This window comes from Plodia interpunctella, chromosome 5 (genome assembly GCF_027563975.2).
Source record: "Plodia interpunctella isolate USDA-ARS_2022_Savannah chromosome 5, ilPloInte3.2, whole genome shotgun sequence".
Taxonomy (NCBI): Eukaryota; Metazoa; Arthropoda; class Insecta; order Lepidoptera; family Pyralidae; genus Plodia; species Plodia interpunctella.
The window spans coordinates 2926383-2949287 of NC_071298.1; the positions used below are offsets into that span (position 1 = coordinate 2926383).

The window sequence follows — 22905 nt, forward strand, 5'->3', positions numbered from 1 at the left end:
TGCACACGAAGGGTAAATCTGCTGTATAGCTACTTGACAAAGATACGCAGTGAAAAACATATTGTACATTTTTTTCAAGTGGAGGTCGTAATCTAAAAGAAAATAAAGTTTCAAAATATTATCTAGTTTCATCTTCATACGTGCGAAATAAATTTATTTTTGAAATTTTCATAATAATCGACGTCGATACCAACAAACTTAAAGTCAAATGGTATTGATGGTAATAATGATCGTTAACATTACCTACACTTGAAAACGACAGTTCTTACTCAACCGTTTAACACAATTTTAACAATAATTGATATTATACAGAGCAAACCCGAGCAGAGTAGCAAGAAATGCAAAATTATTTTTCGTATAAAAGAAGTCCTGCTAAAAAAGGTACAAAAATCTCATCTAGACAAAGGTTTTTCTAGTGAAACGGAATTCAGCAACATTACAATAAAAGAAATACAGGTAAACGTGAAATACCTGTAGGCAGACTGAAAAAATCACCAACTGGAACGTTTAAAAAATGTATATTTTATTTTAAACGTTTTGAAAAGTTTCAAATAATATTTTTAGAATAAAATTCATTAAAACTGCCAGCTAATTTCTAAATAAAATGGGTCAATGTGAGTCGTACTCCTCTATGAAAAAATATTTTATTTTATTATTATTTTTTAAATGTTCTTTTTCATAATTAAAAGCTATGCTCTCTCTCTCTGTCCTCGGCTTTACCTCAAGGTTCCAATATGACACGACACCTGCCTTCTCTTTCAATTGACTCGGATAACTCTATCTCCCTGGACGAATTCTTCCTTTAACCTTCAAGAATAGTTTTAAATAACGGGTCGTGTCCTATCAAGTGGTCAATCATTCTTCCCCTCTTATAGTCTATTTCCTGTCAGCAATCCTTTTTTTATTTAGAATTGACTAAACGAAATACCGTCATATCGTATACGTAGTATAACATATCGTCGCGACTGTACATTTAAAAAATTAATTACTTAGAATACACAGCATGTATGTATTCAAGAAACAGAATCTTTAATTTTAAAGACTCATGCTCCAACACATACTATCAAATATTTTTAATTCAATTATCTTACTGTTACACTTCTTCTAACAAATGAAAGGGGTCTAAAGGAATGCAAATAATATGTAAATAAGGTAGGACACTTTGTTTCCTTGTACCTTTGTTTTCCAAACCCAGCTTTGAGGGGATTGTCCTATCTTTTTCAGTTATTAGGGAAATTTTGAGAGCAATATATTCTTTAAGAAAATACGTCTTTTACGATTATTAAAATAAAAAATAAAATAAATTAAAATTTTAATCTTATTGAGATTAGAAAAGTAGCATAAAATACTTTATTGCATTAAAAACAAAAAATACAAGACACAGTTTTAAACAAGACAACTAGAACTTCAATGCAACCTCTTCTAGCACAGGAGTAAGGAATCGGGACAGACCTAAACATTCTAAGCGGGGTCCAAAATTATTATCTATTTTAGTAGGATTAACAAAACATTTATTACATTTACACCACTTAATCTATTTACACTTTATTCCACACAAAACAATTTAAAATTCACAGACCTCCGACGCAAGCGGAAACATGTGGAGATAGAGAGACATCAACAAAGCGAACGTCAGCAAATATCTTCATTGAATACCTGGCGTCGTCGGATAAACCCAATGCTCGAAATTCTAACATAACTAAGAACGGTTTAGCTGTAACTGCAACTTATAGTTTCGATTTGTGTCTTGAGAAAGTGTTCTTAGTGGAGTTTGTGCCATCTCTATTCTATTCCATTTGCTTTGGAAGCGGTAAATTAAACCACTTAAATCAAAAGTAAATAAATGGACTCACAAACTACTATAGAGAACACACTAAGCGCTAAGCAAGCGTGTGGGTCCGGTGGACATAACACACCCAAAACCAAAATCTCTGTGATATAATGTACAAGTTTACTCGAATTGGGAATCGCACCCACCAGAAAATCAAACAAATTTAATTATATAATATTATATAACGCTAACACCAAGGCATTGTGGTCTATACAGCACAACTTGACAATAAAGAAATAGTTCATTGTACACCGAGAAAATAAAGTAACAGATTCTTCGAGGCCCGCGAACAGTCGAGTTGTGAATATTTCTATTCATATAATATTTTATACTACACCTGCATCAACATCAGTCCAAAATCTGAGCATTATATAGTATAACAATTTTTACTTCTGCTGGACTGAATAGTCCATCACAAACTAATCACAAAATCTGAATTAAGCAATTGGTACACCTTCCCTTGTCCTGCATATTAATCTTATTATGCCTCTCGTGGAATCTCCACGTAATTCAGCGGATGACATTTGAATAGTAACATCGACCTTCATACGCATCAAGCACTCAATCTCAACCATCAATATCCCTTATCAACATGCGCATAGAGTTCAAAATGGAATAAGCTACCAATAACGAGGGATATAAAGTAGGGTTGCCAGTTGTCACTTTATATGGCCTCTAAAACCGAGTGACCCAAAATTATCATAAGACCGACAGTAATAAACTCGATCGGGACCCCCTTGAGATGAATCTCCTGTAAAGCTTTTATTTATCAATATTTATGTTTAACTCGGAATCTCGCGAAAAAAGGCGGATTTGACAGTCTTATTATTGCATTTGACAGTCCAATTATTGCGAAATTTATCCCTAATGGTTACCACGTGGGTGATGCAATTTGTTCAGTACTACAAAAAATTTCCTATCAACATTTATCATCATGTAATTTAATGGCGAAGCTCTCGTCGTTGGAATTCTTTCCATAGCTAATTGATTGTTTTCTTGGTACGTCACGACGGCGCCCACTTTTTATTTGCCTGAGGGCGAAGTACGGTTTGCTATTCTCATCGTCCCTTGCAGTCAGACCCAGGTGGTCTGAGGGCCCACTTCTTCAATTGTATGAAAATTTATACTTGGGATTTAATGAACATTCTAAAATATACCTAAAAGTTGGAAATAGATTTTGTGAAAGGCAAATGAGCGAGCTACGATGTTTAAGTGGGGCCCTCAGTCCTCAGTGTAGTATGAGGGCCTATCTATATCTCAAAAACTATACATGCTACAGATAAAGTATTTACGCCAATATCAAAAATCTTGCATAACAAAATTTGTGAACACGACATATAATACTAAAACTCTGTTCTATATTATACATTCTTCGTTTGAAATTGGCCCTCAAACCGTTCGTCAAACTTACAAATAATTTTAAAATTTAAAAGAAAAGCCGAAAAGCTTCTCTTTAAACGATATATGTTACTACATATATTTGTGAAACCGAATCTCTATTCTATTTATTAGAACACAACGCACAACCATACCGCATTGTGATTGGCTCGTGTCGTATCACTTCGAATCGAATCCATAGTGAGATGTTAATAGCATTCGCACTTCGCATCTGTTTTGATTTTCCAGGGCCCCATCAGCTTTCATACTGTTACTTATATATGGGGGTAATATCATGTCAAAACATGATATTACGTAACTTCATGTTTTTTGGACATTAATTATCCATTCACACTAAAATGATAATGATCTATAAACAAATTTCTCACTTAAGATTAATTTTATTTTAATATTTTCGTTTATGTCAGCAAAAAATTTGATCAAAACCCATCAAAATAAAAGCTATGCATAACCTCGCTCGTTGTTTTCCCGCACTTTATTAGAGAATTCCAGCAGAGGCCTACCTCAGATTTATGGCACACTTTCCCTCACAGCCTGTGGTCGAGGAGCCCTAACGTTCGTTTTAAATAACCCTAAATTGAGTGAGTTGCTCCAAAAAATTAGCTAATTATTGGATAAAATAATTATGCATTTTAAAATTCCATCAATCCAAGTGTAGCGAAGGATGAGATAAATATTGTAGTATACTACTTATGTTAAAGTATTAAAAAAATATTTTATTCCTATTGCACTTTAAGATTTTTGACATTATGACAGTATGAGACAAAACCTATTTTAACTTAAAGTAGATTCTTAGACCTTTTAACCCTGTTATTCATAAAAAAGTTAAAACATACTTAAACTATAATACATTAAATTTGTCTTTTTCTTTAAATTTCAAATATTATTAAGTGTGATAGTGACTAAATATATTTTAGTTTAGAGTATGTTTTATTTTTTTTTAATAGTATATATACTTGAGCATACTATTAATATACTTGCAGGGAAAGTTGCGAGGGTTTTCTTTGAGTAGTTATTTTAGTTGGGGACAAAACAGGCCGCTCTTGGTGTCGCCACGATAAGAAACTCAATTTAGTATGGAATTAGGGTTGTCAGCGGTATGATTATTTACTCACGATCACTACTGATAGGTTAGTAACGTTACTCATAGGGCATCCATATTATCAAAAAGTTCGATCGATATCAGCTCGATGGTGATCGATCCATCAGTCGCTCGGGTGATATAAAATATAATAAGTGAATAAAGGTACGTTTCATTTACATAATTTTAACTTAATAATAGCACACGAAATTTTAAAATCAATTGAAACGATTTTATTATTTTTCTTCACCGATGAAGGAAAACATCGTGAGGCAACGGCGGCATTGCGTTGACGTTGAGTGTGTATGCGACTAAATCTTCTATGGTATGCGACTATTTTGTCATTAAATGGCGGTAGGTAGACATAAAACTCATGTCATTAGGCGACTTTAATAAAATCTAACACCTGTACTAGTAATATACAGCAAAAACACATGCAATAAAGAAAGAAGAAGCCTATTTACGAGTATATAACCTGTTATTCATAAAAAGTTAAATCATATTTTAAACTAAAGTATATTTGTCTCTGTGTATCAATTCCAAACATTATAAAGTGCGATAGTGAACAAAACATACTATAGCTTAAAGTATGATTTAACTATTTTATGAATAACGGGGATAGTCTATCTTGTATCTTAGTTGAAGCTCAAAATAAATAAGTCTTTTATTTTGAGCTACCAATGGAACATATAGTATTACAATATGTATATATACATATAATATTATAATAGGGTGTCTATAAGCTGTAACTGAGTGGTACACCAGAACTGGAAAACGGAGCGTAGGACATCCGGCAGCTAGATGGGTCGACGATGTAAAGGAAATTGCTGGCAACAACTGGATAGGGATAGCCCAGGACAGAGATGGTTGGCGGAGACGGAAGGAGGCCCATGCCCAGCAGTGGTTACGGAGGGCTGCAGATGATGATGATGATGATGAGGGTGTCTAAGTCAGCGAATATAAAAATGTACCCAATTTTTTGTGAGCAGCGAATATAAAATTGTGTGCAATTCGAAGTGGCCAACCCTGTGTTGAATAAACAAATTGATATTTTGTTATCTACTACTTTAAAACTTTCACTCGTGTTATGTAACTATGAAATTACAGCTGCAGTGTTGATATTGAGCAATGAAGTATATGTTTCGATTCTTTTGGTAATACATCTTCATGGTTGTATTCCTCATGGCTGTGGGACGAGGTCGTTACGTGGAATGAAACACACGGCTTTGCCATTGCCTTGTCCCTTTCACACAAGTTGATAATCAACCCGAGTACATAAGTCCGCTTTTGAGCGCATTTATGTTTGAACTAGTTATATCTTATGTTTCTTCTGTAAATGGCGAAATAAAGTGTTCATTTAGGTAGCTTGTTGCTAAAATTACTATAATCAATATTATTATTATAAAATAAAGTATGTCTATCTATCTGTTTCTCTATCTCGGCCATACCGCTGGACCAATTTTGATGAAATTAGGTATGCTTGTAGTTAAAGACCCCAATTCAAACATAGGCCACTTTTTTTTCAAAAGTCTATTCTCAAATGCCTATTATGAGTGATTAAACTTTGTAACGAAAATCGTGTTTGTTCCGCTCTAGCAGAAAAATTAACGCAGGCGAAGCCGCCGGATAAAGGTAAAGTTCACTTGTAATACCTAACTTACGTTAGTTTTAAAAAAAGTCCACTTTATCTATTTACTGTAAATAAATATTTATATAATAAAACCAACTCAATCCTTTCTTTGTATCACCTCTCTAAATACAACTGCAAAAAATCTACCACTACCTGGTTAAAATCTCTCAGTTATGATGACACGGAAAATTTACTAGTAGTTCCTGCTTAAAAGTACCTTTACTTTACTTTTTTACTTTTTTGTATAATATTACATCAATTTTATCTTAATTGAACTTGTTTCATGGATTTGTGATGGGTATAAATTTCGTGATGATTGCTTATTATAACTATTTTAACTATTCATCATTTGATTTTGCTTTATATGTATGTTTTATTTGTTTTTTTTTTTTTCTTTCTTTTTTATTTCATTTTTGTATGTATTTCCATGGTATACACCTGGTTCAGTGGTGGAGAGGCTGGTAATCTGTCATACAGGTCTTCCTAGTACAGAAACCAGTCTCTCACATAGATCATATCATTCTAATTTTATGTACCTATTCTCTTATTTCACCTACTTTGTTACCTAGTTTGTAGATTTTTTTATGTGAGAGAAGAAAATAAAGTTTATTATTACTGTGTGGTATTAAGAGTGTCCCCTGAAAACACATACTTTTAGTTAGGTATAACGAAAAGGATACCCCAGAGGATCTTACCTAATGAAATTTCCTCTAGTTCATTGAGCACAGTGATAGCATGATATACCTACTTTAACTACAGGGTTTCTTGGATGCCTGCAACCATACAGGACTAGAAAACTGACATCATAAACAACAACTTTCATTATCCTGTCAAAAAAACCCTTAAAGGATTCATGAGTGATTGTACTGCGCAAAGTACGCCATTTATGCAAACGATAGCGGCCTAAAGTTAACATCAAAGTTAACTGATGCAACCTACCTTGTTGAAAGTAAACACATTGTTAAACCATTGCATTTATTTCGTATATTTCAGACAGTTGAAAAAAATTCTACAACATATTGCTCCAAGTATTTATCCGCTAACATACACGTTAACGCGGCTTTACATCACTAAAACTGTGAAAGCGCCAGCCAAAAACCAGTCTTTTTTTCAATAACGGTTATTTATCAGGCTGAATGTTAATAAAAGTTGTACTTTTGGCCTTCTGCTCGTGATGGAAATGGAGTCGTTTTTGAGCGCGACTGTACTCACTCGTGTGCATATCGTGTCAAGTCGAATTGCACTAGCGCTCTGAGAGCTCGCCACGAGATTCACTGGTGAGTAGTTAGTGTTGTTTGGAACAATATGTCGATAAATTTAATATTTATTTATACCTTATTAGTAATATTTTTTAAAGTTTATTGTAATATCTTAAAAGCTATAGAGAGACTTACTAAATAATTAATTTATAGACAACTTTTAAATCTCTGCTTATATTCATATTTATTTTTCTACGTCATTAATTTGCGCTTTGTTTTTACTACTTCTAATTACCTACTTATAATTAATTTGTTTAAATCATTTCTTTTCTTACTCTTCAATGAATTAATTAACTAATAAAGATATATTTCTTAAATTACACCACAACATAAATCATATATGATAATATATAAATTTTCCTTTTACTTACTATTAGATTTACATATAAACTTTTCATTTTTATTTACTTTTTTCCTTAAACTGTAAGTACCCAATCAATACAAGAAATATATGCCACAATGAAAACCTGTTTAAAGTTTTAAATATACATTTCCGTAAGATGTAAATACTTATTAATATTTCTCTTTTAAACGTCGAGTTAGCTAATAAAACGCTTAAATGTCTTCTTATCCAAAGAATTAAGATAAGAGATTCTAAAAGGGTGCCACTTAATTTTATTGCAAACCGTTACTTTTGATTATGTCGTTCCAAGCACTTAAAGATTAATCGAACCGTAAAAATATTGTGTAAATGAGCGGTTTATAGGGGGAAAGGAAAACATTTCTTGTTCCGTCTTGTTATCTATCTTTTCGTGGTTTATCTCCTAAATTTTCAGCCATACTTGAAAGATGCTATATTATTTGTCACGTAATTAATTAATTTTGTAAACAAATATACAAACGATACTAACAATACAAAGTGTATTTATCAACAGATACATAAGAAAAGCAATTTTATTGTGAAGACTGAATATTTATCGATAAATATATTCAGTCGATACACATCCCAACACTTGTATCCATTTACATTGAATTCAATTCGCTCGGACAGACAGCGTTGATCGCACATCAAATAAAGCCTTTTGTACCAATGTACTGACATTGTAAAAAATAAATTGGCAGTTTTATATCGTTTGCTTAAAATTGAGTATTTATTTTAATATTGTAGTTCTTTTTTCCATTTTTTGTCAAATTTTCAAACTTTACCAAATCTATAGTTTATCATTACACACTCGTTTCGCGTTGTAGTACAATTTACCCTGACAATTTACCCTGTGTGGACATCTAATACGGTCGTAATAGCGACGAATTTGGAATGAATTTGGGCGGATTGATGTGCTATTGATTATACATTAGTGTATGGGAAAATACACACAAAGTATTATACAATTTTGAAGACAGTGCTGAAAAAGAACCTGAAATTGATAACGACAAAAAATCGAGTGCGTAAAGGTCATTTCTGCAAACTAATACCGTAAAAACACTAGGGTGGAACCTTGCCAAGATTCAAATGCTTTTAAGGATCTCTAAGTAAAAAAAGATTTGTAACTGTTACAGAAATATTCGACTTTCTTTCTTATCTGTATTAAGAGTTTTTGTTTTAGAAAAAAAGGTAAAAGATATTTTTATGGACGCATTTTCATTTTTATACAATGAAGGAAACGAGAATCGCTAAAGAGAAGAAAAGATAGGAATGCAGTCCGACCGATTCAGTCCAGACCCCGATTCTTTATGGCTGAGGAAACAACCTGGAAAGCGCTGAGTGCTTTCCCAGTTGTTTCTTCAGCTGAGAGAGGGATTACAACTAAAATATACTCAATCTAGACTGATTAAGATTTAAAGAATGAAAGAATTTCTATTTGCTTTCCAAAAGGTTCCTATAAACGGAATTTTAAATAAATAATTAGACCATAGTCAGTAATTTTCATTAATACTGAATAATTCTTGATTTAATTTAGAAAAATCAAAAACCTAAGCTTTTTATATTTTTAATATTTTGTAGGATTTGGTCTATACGATGACATACATGCAGTGGTAATATTTTTAACATTGTTTTTTTCCCATATTTTTTAATTTTAATAAAAAAGCAATAATAAAAATAATTTATCGTCCTGATAAACAACAATGAAGCGAGACCCACAACAGAGACACATTTATCTCTACACAATGCCTCGGACAATACCGAGCCTTTATGACCCGTTCTAGGTGAACGACGGAACGCTGCACGACGTAATGCAACGCTGTCTATATAATTGATACTATCATAGATAGGTTTACGTCTGGTAATTTCCTAATATATTTCCATAAAGTCTAACGTATCGCAACCATATGGATGGCTTTTTATGGGCTTGTTATGAGCAAAATCGAGCATAAATCCATCTCTATATATCATTATTTTTCCAGTATTTTCTTCAGACAAGAAAAGTCAGAGCCCAGGGCCTGCTAATCTACTTTTTCTCCTTCGCTTAGTAAAGTCATCGGCATTCATATTTAGCGCAACTTTGTCATATCTGAGACGCGCAACTGTCCAGTATTGACATCTATATCGCGCTACTGTCTCTTGTATCGCTTAAGCTAGCCTATGATAATAATGAACTTTTCATTTCAAACTAAAGACCACTATTGGGTCACAAATGACCGCAATAAAATGAATACCTAATAATATTGTAATGACATGATTATATAAATGCTACAACATAGACTATTACATAATGCTTTTAGCATTCAGTCCATCTTTTGTACGTTTACTATCGAATAGTAAAAGTATATTATGCAATAAAGTTTAAATAAATAATAATAAATTGCATCGCACTCAGTCGCGATGTTTGTTGCTCAACTAGGACGCCGGCTGAGTCCCAAAGGTTTTGACGTACCTACCTGTAGCTACCTCTGTTTTCATTTAATATGAAATTGTGAACATTCTTACATACAAATATTTGAAATGGTTTAAAATCTTAATTCATAGCCAGTGAAGATTTAAGGCCCGTGTACCTTTTCTTGTTCTTTTGCTGCATTGTTGTATGGAAATATAAATGCCTAACAACAACAACTTTTTCTATGTACGTGCTGTACACACGATCGGTGTGTATTTATTGAAGGTGTTCATTGCAATTAGGACTATTGTGGTTTTTAAAGGAAACGAAGGTGTGGACAGGATGATTGTTTAATTCCAACTAACTAGCCTAGTTTCATAACAAGCAATAAATATGAATCGGCGACCATCGAACATAAGGTATATTCTGTAATGTTGTTGATTTAACGTCACAACCCTCAAACGAATTTATTTTATTGAGGTAATTAATTGATTTTTTATAAAAAAATTTACAAATGCCGATAAAGTTTTTGATAGTATGTTGGATAGGGCTTATATTTATAAAGCTGAAATATGTTGCAGGTTTATCTAGCAGTTATTTTATCTGTTTGATTACAATATGATACTTTATCAGAAAGTAATGAAACTGACTCTAAGTGGAAAGCCTTCAAAATCCGGAATCACTAGCTCAGCACTCGTGGTATATCTGAAGGGCTACCATGAAACATAAAATATGTACACCCGAATTATTAATTCCACGTAATTTTGATAAATGTCATTTTCAGAAAAGATAAAACTTTGTTTTTTTTTGAAATAAAATAATCCTTACATATTATAAAACAAAGTCCTCTGTTGCGTCTCTCTGTCCGTTCGCGATAAACTCAAAAACTACAGCATTAATTTTAAAGCGATTTTCGCCAATAGATAGTGTGATTCCTGAGGAAGGTTTAGGTGTGTTCTTTATTATGTTTTTATAATAATTATGTTTTTAAAATAAATTTTATAACTGATTTAGATCTAATTAACAAGTATAATGTAGGTACATGATCTAATTCAATTGTAGCGTCATTGGGAAGTACGGATGAAAGATCATTTGTAAAATGAAGAAAAAAAAAACAGTAAAACAAAATATTTCCTCCAATCAGTTAAAATCAGGCTCCTTAGTAACGTGCTACGTATTTCTATGTTTCGTAGTAGGCCTCCTGCTCTCGACGGGCGACACCCAGCGAAGTGGAAATAACGTCGATGCATATCCATAATACATGTAGGTACTCCATCATGGATATGGTAAATGAGGGGATTTTAATTTGCAGGTTATGTCGAATAATTTAATGCGGCGAGAGATTTATTTTTCACAAGTTTTTATTTAATTTCTATTAATTATGCTTAATGAAATATACACATTATATGCAGTGACACAAAAAATCTATATGCAAGTGCAAATTACAATATGCGGAAGCCATCATCTAACAATCAAACAAAGTTTTTAACTAACACCTAGCTATTGCCCGCGGCTTCGCCCCCGTTAATTTTCTAAGATGAAAGGTACCCTATGTGCTTCTCTATACGTCAAACTACATGTATGCAAAATTTCAAGAAGATTGGTTGAGTAGATTGAACGTAACAAGGCAAACTTACTTTCGCATTTATAATATTACCTAGTTAGGAAGTTAGGATTAGATTTTTTGTATGTATGAGGTTAAATAACTATATGTTTGTTTGGATGAAATCTTGCAATTCAACTTTGATGTTTGGGATATTTATTTATTTATTTTCATTGCATTACCTACATATCTTCAACCGATTGAGCTGATACTTGTTTTGCACACGCTTTTAGTTTGGATGACAATGCATGACCTGATGATGCGCCTAGGAACGGCTCCAGACGTGGTAACTCCTCAACAGTTAACTGCGCGGACATGATTTTTTTATCACACATTAAATAAAACATCTCTCTGACAACAAAAATGGCTTGTTTCACATTTTTTTGTAAAAAAAAACTTATTGTACCACTAGAATGACTTACAAATAACATTTATTTTGACGACCTCGGTGGCGCAGTGGTAAAGTTCTTGCCACTGAACCGAGAGGTCCCGGGTTCGATCCCCGGTCGGGTCATGATGGAAAATGATCTTTTTCTGATTGGCCCGGGTCTTGGATGTTTATTTATATATGTATCTATTTATAAAATATAGTATCGTTGAGTTAGTATCCCATAACACAAGTCTCGAACTTACTTTGGGGCTAGCTCAATCTGTGTGATTTGTCCTAATATATTTATTTATTTATTTATTTATTTATTTATTTATTTATTTATTTATTTATTTATTTATTTATTTATTTATTCACCAGTCTGTTTTACGCTTTAGTTTCACACAAAGCGGGTTGTTGTCAGCTGAACATGTTGGAACATGCTGAATACATCCATTATAATCTATATTAATGATTTACATGAAACGTAAATTAACGTGATCATGTAGCGATGAGAAACAGAAATATTCAAAACTATAATCATCACTCATGCATGCGTCTGCAGGAAGAAAGGAAAAAAAAGTAGTTTTTATAAGGCGGTTCATTACAACGTATCCCATATGCATAGCAATGGCCTTCAGAAGACTGTTGGAATAACCACTAATTCTGCTGCGAAGAGGCACTGATTTTTTCCTAATAAACGCTATCCACTCCTGTCACCGTGAAAATTGATTTAATACAGTCGGGGTCAGATATAGAAAATTTAATAAATAAATATATATAAAAGAAGACACCGAATGACTGACTGACATATCAACGCACAGCCCAAACCGCTGGATCTAGAAACTTCAAATTTAGCACGTAGGTTCCTTATCTATGGTCTAGGGGTGCACTAAGAAATATTTTTTTTAATTCATTCTCTAAGGGGTAAAAAGGGGTTCTAAGTTTGTTTGGGGAAACCAGATTAGTTTGTAGAGTCTAGATATTTCATTGAAGGGAAAATCACGCGGGCGAAGTCCCGGGCAAAAGCTAATATTATAACAAACACAGATAACTAAGCCAATACAGCGAAGTACTCATAATCCCCGACCTTATCTCAGCTTCCTTTGAGCAAAGCCTTACTAAACAAAATTGTCTTCAAGTTCTTCAATTCCCTTTGTTCTTTATTGTACGACCTCGTATCAACCGTCTATTTCCCAGTCACCTTGCCCTTCGAATTAATATTCAAAACTAAGTGCCCTTACGAGTACTTAGCTTTGGAACTAAGATCAGTATGAGAGCCTTTGTCGATGAATAAAATGGATAAGAACAATTCTTTGCTTCCTGACTTGGATTTCTCTTTTTATTTGTTGAGAAAACTTCAATTTATACAAAATTAGTAGCTATATTCTCTCTCTGTATTAAAAATATCCATACTCCATACTGATATTATAAAGAGAAAGGATTTGTATTTTTGTTTTTTGTTTGTAACTCTTCTTCTTAGTCTTATTCCTCATGACTGAGGGTCGTGGTCATTACATGGAATGAAACACACGTAACAACTTTCTTGGCATTATTAATGGAGTGGTTTGCCATTGCCTTTTCCATTTCACACAAGTGTGCAAGTTTCCTCGCATGTTTTTCCTTCACCGGAAGCAAGTGGTGATCTATGAAAACTACTATACATGAGTCTGATTGGTATACAAACTCATGTGGCACGAGTAGGATTCGAACCTGGGACCTTTCGATCTTCAGCCGGGGGTCTTAACCATTACACCACCACCACCGCTTTGTTTATAATGGATAAATTCAAAACTACTAAGACCGATTCTGATGAAATTTGGCACAGTGATAGGCGAAACCATTAGGAGTCACATAGGCTACTTTTCATTATGGTTTTACGCGAGCGAACCTAGCCGCTAGTAATCTTATAAAATAAATAATATTTATCATAAGCTGTTCACGCTCCGTCCGCAGTAACTAATGTTTGACCCCGGCTCGTTCACTACATCGATTCCAAATTTCATCATTTTTTTTTTCATCAAAATCCCAGCGGTTTAGCCGTAAAAGCATGACAGACAGATAGACTTACTTAATTATCATTACATCATAAAATACAATGTTAGGAATTTAGAAAATGGTGAATATTTTATCTATTCCTTTTGAGAACACATTTAGCGTGAACAATAAGATCAAAAGAAGTCTATGTCATGATCTAATCTGATTTAAATATTCATAGACACTTAAATATTCAAATATATATTTTTATCAGCGTGTAATAGACTATAAATAATAAATATGGAATCCTACCCTTCCATTTCAACATCTTCATCAGATGCAAAAATATTGCAGTATATGCATTGCAGATAAACACTTATGTTTAATTTGCGCGTTTGATGTCCTATTTGCATGAGACCGTACACTGTCAAGGAGACGGAATATGACATGAGCAGAAACGGGTGTGGTGCCAGTGTTAGAGAATTACCATCTTACACATAAAAAGTTAAAACATACTTTGGGCAAAGTATATTTTGTCAAGATTTTTAATGAGCAATACACATGATCTAGCATTATAAGACATTTGGATGAAAAAGATTTTTAGCCAATATCGCACTATTTTTACATTGAACGAGATAAAACATAGTTTAGCTTATAGTATGCTTTAATATTTTTTGAATAAGAGGGTTTAAGTTTAAAGGTAAGCGACGCCGACACGTGACTGGGTGTATTAATGATTACGATGTACTAATAATTACGCTCAATGTATTAATAATTACGCTCTTAATCCAGAACAAAAAAAGTACCATTGATTGACCAACCTTATCGTGCAACAAGTTAGCTACAGAAAATAATTGCAAATTCACCCCTATTATCGTTGTATACAAACATATGTGTACTGTATTTGTGCATATGGTTTAAATCAAATAAATTAAAGTCACACACAAAATTGTCTCTTTAAATATTTATATTAAAAATAAAAGTATAATTTAATTTGGGCATTTCTGCATTTAAATAAATAACCTTAAAAAAAACTATTCCGCTATCAGTGGGATTCGATCTCCGGAAATTTCTATAATAACCATGGTAGCCTTGATGCCCGAGGTTATATTACGCTAAGCGACTGCACTAAACTTGACTGCATTTTGTATGACACGTATGTAGCTACTCGTATATCCTCTAGTAACGGTGGGTATTATTATTATATCACCATAGATGTCGTTACAGATAAAAAACCTTTACAGCGAATATGCAACAGCACAGCTACAATGTTGACGGATGACAAAGAACTAACCAAGACGTGTGTGTACATTTGTGGAATATATAAAATCTGACTTTATTTCAATAAATAAAATCAGATTTTATTTATTGAAATAAAGTCAGATTATTCTCAAAATGTAATAATTATGTAGTAATGGATTCCTTTATAAAGCTTTAACGAGGTATAGTTTCACAATATTTAAGTGCAATAATATACTAATTTAAAAATTCTTAGACTTTTGTATGAAAATGTATTGTCTTTTCACGCCACAACGGAGAATTGGATTTAGATGATTTTTGGTGTGGAAATAGTTAAAGAACCGAAGGGTGACATAGGCTGACTTTTTGCTGCGGGCGAAGCTGTGGACTGCATTTATATATAATTCCTCAAAGCGTTTACGGAGTGGAACAAATCAACATTTTATTTTTCAGATATGCATTTTTGTACATCCACAAACACCGATTTGTTGGATCGATAGATGTATCTATTCCCAAAAAATCATATATCTAAAACCATTTTATAACTAAAAACATATGAATAGTTTCAGTCGTTTAAATTTTTACTGTGTTCCTTTCTCAAGATAATTCTAGAATGGTGCAGTTTCATCCGACTTTATCCAGTTTCATTTAGTTTTACGTTCAGTGATTGATGGTTTAATGTCGTTCGACGGGAAATGGATTGTGTGAAGCTGAATTCTGGCATCTGGATTCCTCGTGTGATTTCGTGTGTAACGAAACTTGTTTTCCAATCCGCATAGCGTAAGGATTCTTACATTATCACGTATATGATATATTCTGTTTGTTGACATGAATACTGATGGATATGCATGTAATTGGATAGACATGATCTTTCAATATATTATTTGTTATTATTATTTATTTTGAAAACCGACTAGATAGGAAATACTAAGTCTTTGTCTTAGAATAGGACATATTTAAATTCTCCAAGTTTTGATTATACTACAAATATAAATAATCTCAATATTATCTAGGTATAACATTATGAGGATAACAGGACGAGATCCTTGTAAATTTTATACTACCTCCATCTGTAGATAATAACGTGGATATTTGATAAAATCTCAATGATTAGTATCAATGCCTTAGCAGCTACAATGTAACTCAACAAACTAACTTGACTTTCTATTGTTTCAGATACCAAACTTGCAATGAAGGCCGCGTAATGTCAAAAAAGGATGCCTGCGGATGTCACCTAGCCTCGTCCAGTCAAGGCCCTGGACATGACGAACTATACCTACCTGTACACAAGCATACCCGACCTAACTTGTCATCTCACCACGCAACAAGCCTGCGGCGACGTCAGCCCAGGCATCGATTGTGACGCAGGCCCCAACTCCGTCTTCTTCAACTGCAAACTCAATATCGACATCCAAAATGAGACATCCTACAGTTGCAACGCTAGTCTCAATGATACTATGGACCCTTATAACTATACTCTATGTAACACTGGATTTAAGCTGAACATGTACACAGTTATCTTTGAAAGCGCGCTCAAATCATTATGGTTAAGATTACCAAGTTTTGACTATTGCGAGTGGAACGAACTATTGTGCTCCAGTGATTTTAATAGGACGTTGTACATCGACGTGTCGAACAACAGTGTTGGAAATGATACAGAGGAAAAGTTTCAGTGTAGTTGGAATATTAGAAATATAACGGAAAATGGTGGTGAGAAGTCGCAGTATGATTGGAGTTTTCTATTTGTGATATTGTTTATAGTGGCGGGTGGTGTTGGCAATATATTGGTGTGCTTGGCGGTGTGTTTGGACAAACGTTTGCAGAACGTTACAAACTACTTTCTGCTGTCGCTGGCGATAGCTGATCTGCTGGTCAGTCTGTTTGTTATGCCAATGGGGGCTATTCCGGGATTTTTAGGTAAGGATCTCCGAATCTTGGTAATTTATTATAGTTATATATATATAGTTTATATTAATGTACAAAAAAGAAAGGATACGCACAGAAATATAAAATTACATAATTCGATCTGGGCCGCTCAAATACATTTTGAAGCTGCGTCCGTATATTTTTCGCGATAAAAAGTAATAGTCTAATTCTATATCAAACTACATAAAAGAGATCAAACAGTTTAAGTTTCTGCTTTACAAATAAAAATACAAATCTTTCCCTGCACTATATTATATAGCACAGAATAGTATGAGTAAATCTATTTACTGCTGGGGAATCAAACAATTTATAGATATTATTATCTAAAATTGTTAACACATTTGAACTTTTAAGCACACATAAACAACGCAACACTCTATCTATTCTAAACGCGTTGGCATTTCCAAGCAGTAAAAAAATAAGTTTGCTTGTTCCGTCTGTTTGTTGGAATTGAAGCCGTAATTTGGAACTTACTTATCCAAACATCGGGCTAGAACTGGAGTTCGAAACTGGGTTAATAATCGCTATTTAGTTTCAACAGATTTTGTTTATTCGTTTATCTTCTTAAATCTCAATACTCATTAGGATATTGGTGTACTCTATTTTACACAATATGTAAGTGAATGTAGGTAATACTTTTACGGAAAAGAATTACATGATTCTCGATCATATCTTATACATAATTGGTCATATTTTCTGTGTCACAGTAGTTTGTTTTTTCCTAACTTAATACATTTTCGTAGTTACCCAAATCAAATTGAAAAGGTACAGGAAATATCAAATTCGAGAATCATACAGATGCAATATAAAAAACGAGAAGATATATTACAACTTTCAACATTTCCTATAACACGAAAATAATATTCCATAAGAGAGTGAACATTCCTTTGAAGAAGATATTTAATTTCATCCTATGTAAGGTCACATTTTTGTCAGATTTGTTTGCAAGTAAATTCTGTTCGGATCTACTATAATAGCAGGTGCCCTTTGTGGACTAAAACTTATTTTTAGAAGTATATTTTGTTTCATGCAACAAAGCACCTTATCGGGTTGATTTTTAGTTAATTCTTAAAATCAGTTTGCCCGCATCTCCTTATATGTTGTATAGAACGTTATCATTACGACTCAACTTGGAGAAAACCCTTATTTACCGGCTTCTGATCAAAGAGCATTTTTATTTCGATTTAGTTCGAATTATTCTGATTTCCCCCCACCCACCACGCCTACACAAACAAGTAAGAAAGAGATGAAACATAACGTGATTGTCATAGGCGAGATGGAATCAAACAGGTTAATCTCAAAGGCGTTAACGCTCTCAAAAGTGTACCGCTCAGAGCGGAACGAGCAATTACGTTAACTTGCTTAGCCCGTTATTAAACCAGTTGACAAAAATACTGTTTCTATGCCCTGTCTATGATTCAGCAGCCTAGTGATGGAAGATCATACTTTATATTATGAATAAAATATATCGATAATAAACACTACATTTATTAATAACGCTTTCTTACATCTTGTTCACGTATCCCGCCAATGGGCTCGCGTAGTCACGGCTCATACTCCTTGTCCATCCATAAGGAAGGCCTGTTCCCCAGCACTGTTGATAATGATGTCTTTACATAATGTTCTGAGATGACCAACTGCTAAAGCTTTGAAACATCAAAGCTCCATTCCAGGAGCACTTCCAATTTATTTTAACTATAAGGATTCTTTTTTCTTGTGCGAAAAAATTCTAACCAACTGTGGAATATTTCTCAATGCCATTTCTTTTGATATTGCAATACTGCATGTAGAATTCTTGATACTGTATCGTTATTCATACAATATTTACATTGTATTCTTTGTTTCTTGATATTGCTATTGGATTTGGAAATATATTGTAATGTATTCAAATTACAAACAACAAATACAAATATATGTGTGTGTGTATAGGTGTCATACAGTGTTTAGGTAACCTTGTGGCGTGTGGTCCCGCCCTAAAATAAGACCACTCAATATCCTCTCCATGTCGTTCATACATACCCTTGGCAGCTGATAGACAACAATAACAATCCCAAACGTCAATAAGGCAGTCTTAAAATATTATTAATAATAAATAATTATTTCTTTTGCGTTAGGCTCTTCGGCGTCACATCCTTAAATGTATCCTGAATCACACATGAATGAGGAGTGTGTAGGTAACTTAGTGCTTGTGTTTCTCGAACCTGTAAATAAGATACAGTTTTTATGAGAAAAATAAAAAAAGTCCAAAGAACAGATGCATTGGATGGCAGATAAGGTCTCTTGAGTTGCCATAATCAACATTTTTAATTAGTTGGAAGAAATCTGCCTTGCCTTGAAAACATTGACTATTAAAACATTTTGACCGGTTTCTGGTGGCCTATTAACCTTAAAATTTTTAAATATTCGGCTGTAACTTTACATCCTGACGTCCTGTAGGAATAAAATGGTTGCCTTTCAGCTGCCTAGGCTGTGTCCCTTAGTCGCCTCTTACGACATCCACGGAAGAATATGGAGTGGTCCTATTCTAGGGCATTTGTTATTCGAATATTTTATTTAAAAGAAATCTTTTACAGTATTCTTTTCATATTTCGAACATTTTTTTTTTTGATCTAATCTTTTATCTTTTTTTCTGAGGTTACTGGCCGTTGGGAGTGGTGTGGTGCAACGTTTATGTCACATGCGATGTGCTGGCCTGCTCCGCGAGCATAATGCACATGTGCTTCATCAGTATTGGCAGGTATGTGAACATTTGTACATTGCCGGCTAAACACTATAGGCAGACATTTAACGACCTCCGTGGCCTAATGGTCACCTTGCCGGACTGCTACACTTGAGGTCCCGGGTTCGATTCCCGGTCTGGTTAACATGGAAAATGATATTTTTCAGATTGACCTGGGTCTTGGATGTTTATCTATATATGTTTAAGCTATAGAATTTAGCATCGTTGAGTTAGTATCCCTTATAGTATCCCTTCCGTTTCGAACTTACTTTGGGGCTAACTCAATCTGTCTGATTTGTTCCTATATATTTATTTATTAAAAAAAAAAACAGTTGGCCAAACTTTGGCGGATCGGCTTACATAGCTAATTTTACACTACGGCAAATAAGAGCTCTCATACCAACTACGCAATATTCATTCTTCCGCGTCGGCATCTTTTTGAGTTCGGCGATAGCGTGTAGCCGTCATATGGTATTACTGATTTTAAACCGTACTGTATACATTAGTAATGTATGTTTGAAATTACGATCAATATGAATTTAATTACGATCCGTTATTGTGGTGCACTATGTCTGTCATGAGCAATATGGCGGCGATATAAATACGATACGGCGAGTGCATTATCAGTGTCTCTCTCATCCAGTTCCATTATTGGCTGTGACACTCCTCGGATAGGCTAAATTGGATAGGCATTCCCATAGCATTAACATACAGGTCGTAAAATCATAGATGGATCTTCATCTAATGACTTATCTGTTTTTAAGAGGGTCTGTAGTACAGAACAATTATTTTTTGTAATTTTAATTTACAACTGACAGCACCCTATTAAAATATTTTGATATCATGACAACGTTTATGAAAAGGGCGTATGTATACGTTAATTATGAAATTTCAGTAGTCCCTTTCAGAGTCCTGAAATATAATCTGGGGTCTAAATTAAAGGGTATCCTTATTTTGTGACGCTGCCCGACCACGGGCGTTTACAAAAACAACACACAAAAATGCGGTGTGCATATTTTATGGTTGGAAAATTACTACGTATTTTTTGAAAACGACTTCAAAAAGTCGCTCGCTTCAAAAAGTAAACTTGACTTTGTGTTTGTTCTTAAAGGCTTTTTTATTTGCACTACATAAAAACACTAATCAACAAAAAATCCAAATATTAACAATTTTTTAAGCTTTAGATGAGAAAGAGACAGGGAAAGCTAAAGGTAGAGACAACACCGGTAGAGAAAGGGGGTTGTGTGAGAGTACTTATTTATAACAAATCTAATATCAAAAGCCTGTGATAAACCCTGTTATTGTTAGTAAATATTCCAGTGTAAATAAAATGTTTTCCACAGTGGCGATTGATATCAGCCTTATACTCGTAAGATACGAATTAGGACAGAAGGGCCTCCTAATGCAAAAATGTAGTGCCAATATCATCATATCTTTACGGGGTCCCGAGTACGATCATTATATGAGACTATATTGTTCTTATAAATATTCGATCCTTCGTATTGTATACTATATCGTAAGACTTCTTATTGTTCTTGACCGTAGCTTCTAATATTACTAGATTTCGCTAGCATCTTTTAAAAAAATGTGGAACAAGCATAGGTGTATATTTTTGACAAAATAGAGGTTTGGTTATTAGGTGGCCAATATTGACATCAAAATTTATTTTTTGTGACATATTTGACTTTTTTTTTAAATATACATAAATGCGTACGCGTCAACATAATACAAACATTTAGCATTTTGGTTATTTGTAAAGTTAATCAAGAAAGAAAATTAGATTTCTATTTATAAAATCAGGTACGTATGACAAAACGAACCGATTTTATAAATAGAAATCTAATTTTCTTGATCTTCTGAATAATTCTTAGAGTAAAATGTTTTCTGCGTCATGAACTGGTACCTACTTTCTATTTTCATCTCATCTATAGAATACTTTCCTAGTCCTTGAAACTTTCTTATCTAAGTTATACTTGAGGTCTTGTTTACGTTTACATAATTTATTCAGTTAGTATGGACACTGTACCAGTAGGATTGAATATTTTATGCCTATGTAAGTGGATTTTTTGGAAACTTTGGTCCATTGATTTATGTAAACCTAGATGCTACATTTTCAATAAATATACTCAAAATAGTAGTAAATAGTGTATCTTAACAGTTTGTTCAATGTTTCCCTTGTCAAATACAACTTGTAACCGAACTTGGAACTTGTAACTAGAAACTTATAACCGAAACGTTAAAAAATGTTGGAAAATCGACGTTCAAACGCGATCCAACTAAAGTTATGTGGGCGTTTGGGAGGTAAGTCTTATATGATGGATTTATAGACCAAGGGCTTACTATCAAATCAGATCTGCTTTGTGACCTAAATTTATTATGACCTAAATAAAGACGATCTCGGTGGCGCAGTGGTAAAGTGCTTGCCCCTGAACCGAGAGGTCCCGGGTTCGATCCCCAGTCGGGTCATGATGGAAAATGATCTATTTCTGATTAGCTCGGGTCTTGGATGTTTTTCTATATATTTATTTGTTATAAAATTTAGTGTCGTTAAGTTAGTATCCCATAACACAAGTCTCGAACGTACTTTGGGGCTATTATTTATTTATTAAATTTGCATCTCAATTTCGTACCAAGTTAACTTTTAATACTGATGCGATTCATTTTAGATTCCCTAATTGAACTGAGTTGCATTGGGATCGTTTCGTAAAAGTTGATGGTAGGTCTGCTGAGCTGTCTAAAGGTATTTTTGGGTTTATTCGGGATTCACAAATTACACGCATAATAATATAGCAATTACCATACGCACAACTCGCGCTATCTATCTATAAATAATATAGGTATATTACTTTTGTGGCTCCTACAGGTGTACAGTGTCTTAGTATTGGCTTATTTTATAAAAAAAAAAAACGTATAAAGCACAATAATTTATAAGACGTGTATTTGTTAGAAAAATAAATAAATATATAAATCTATGGTTTATCCAATATTGGTGTCCCTAGTATCCGGCTTTGGGAGTTTTCCCTGTAGCGGTCGTGTTGGTTTCGGGAAGACTGCAGGAGTTTGATTATCCAATTTGTTTTCTTCGGGAATGCCCCTACGTGCCCGTACCTTTTTATTCGTAG

General features: G+C 33.6%; 1 protein-coding gene across 1 annotated transcript in view; it reads left to right on the forward strand.

Moving 5' to 3' along the window:
- The window catches only part of 5-HT2A (5-hydroxytryptamine (serotonin) receptor 2A), an 87022-nt gene that overhangs the window by 23157 nt on the left and 40960 nt on the right, over positions 1 to 22905 (forward strand). Inside the window, exons 2-3 of the mRNA XM_053745840.1 lie at positions 16315 to 17055; positions 19699 to 19801. Of these exons, the coding sequence (XP_053601815.1) occupies positions 16401 to 17055; positions 19699 to 19801 (758 nt within the window). The 5' untranslated portion in view covers positions 16315 to 16400. The remainder of the gene's footprint in view (positions 1 to 16314; positions 17056 to 19698; positions 19802 to 22905) is intronic.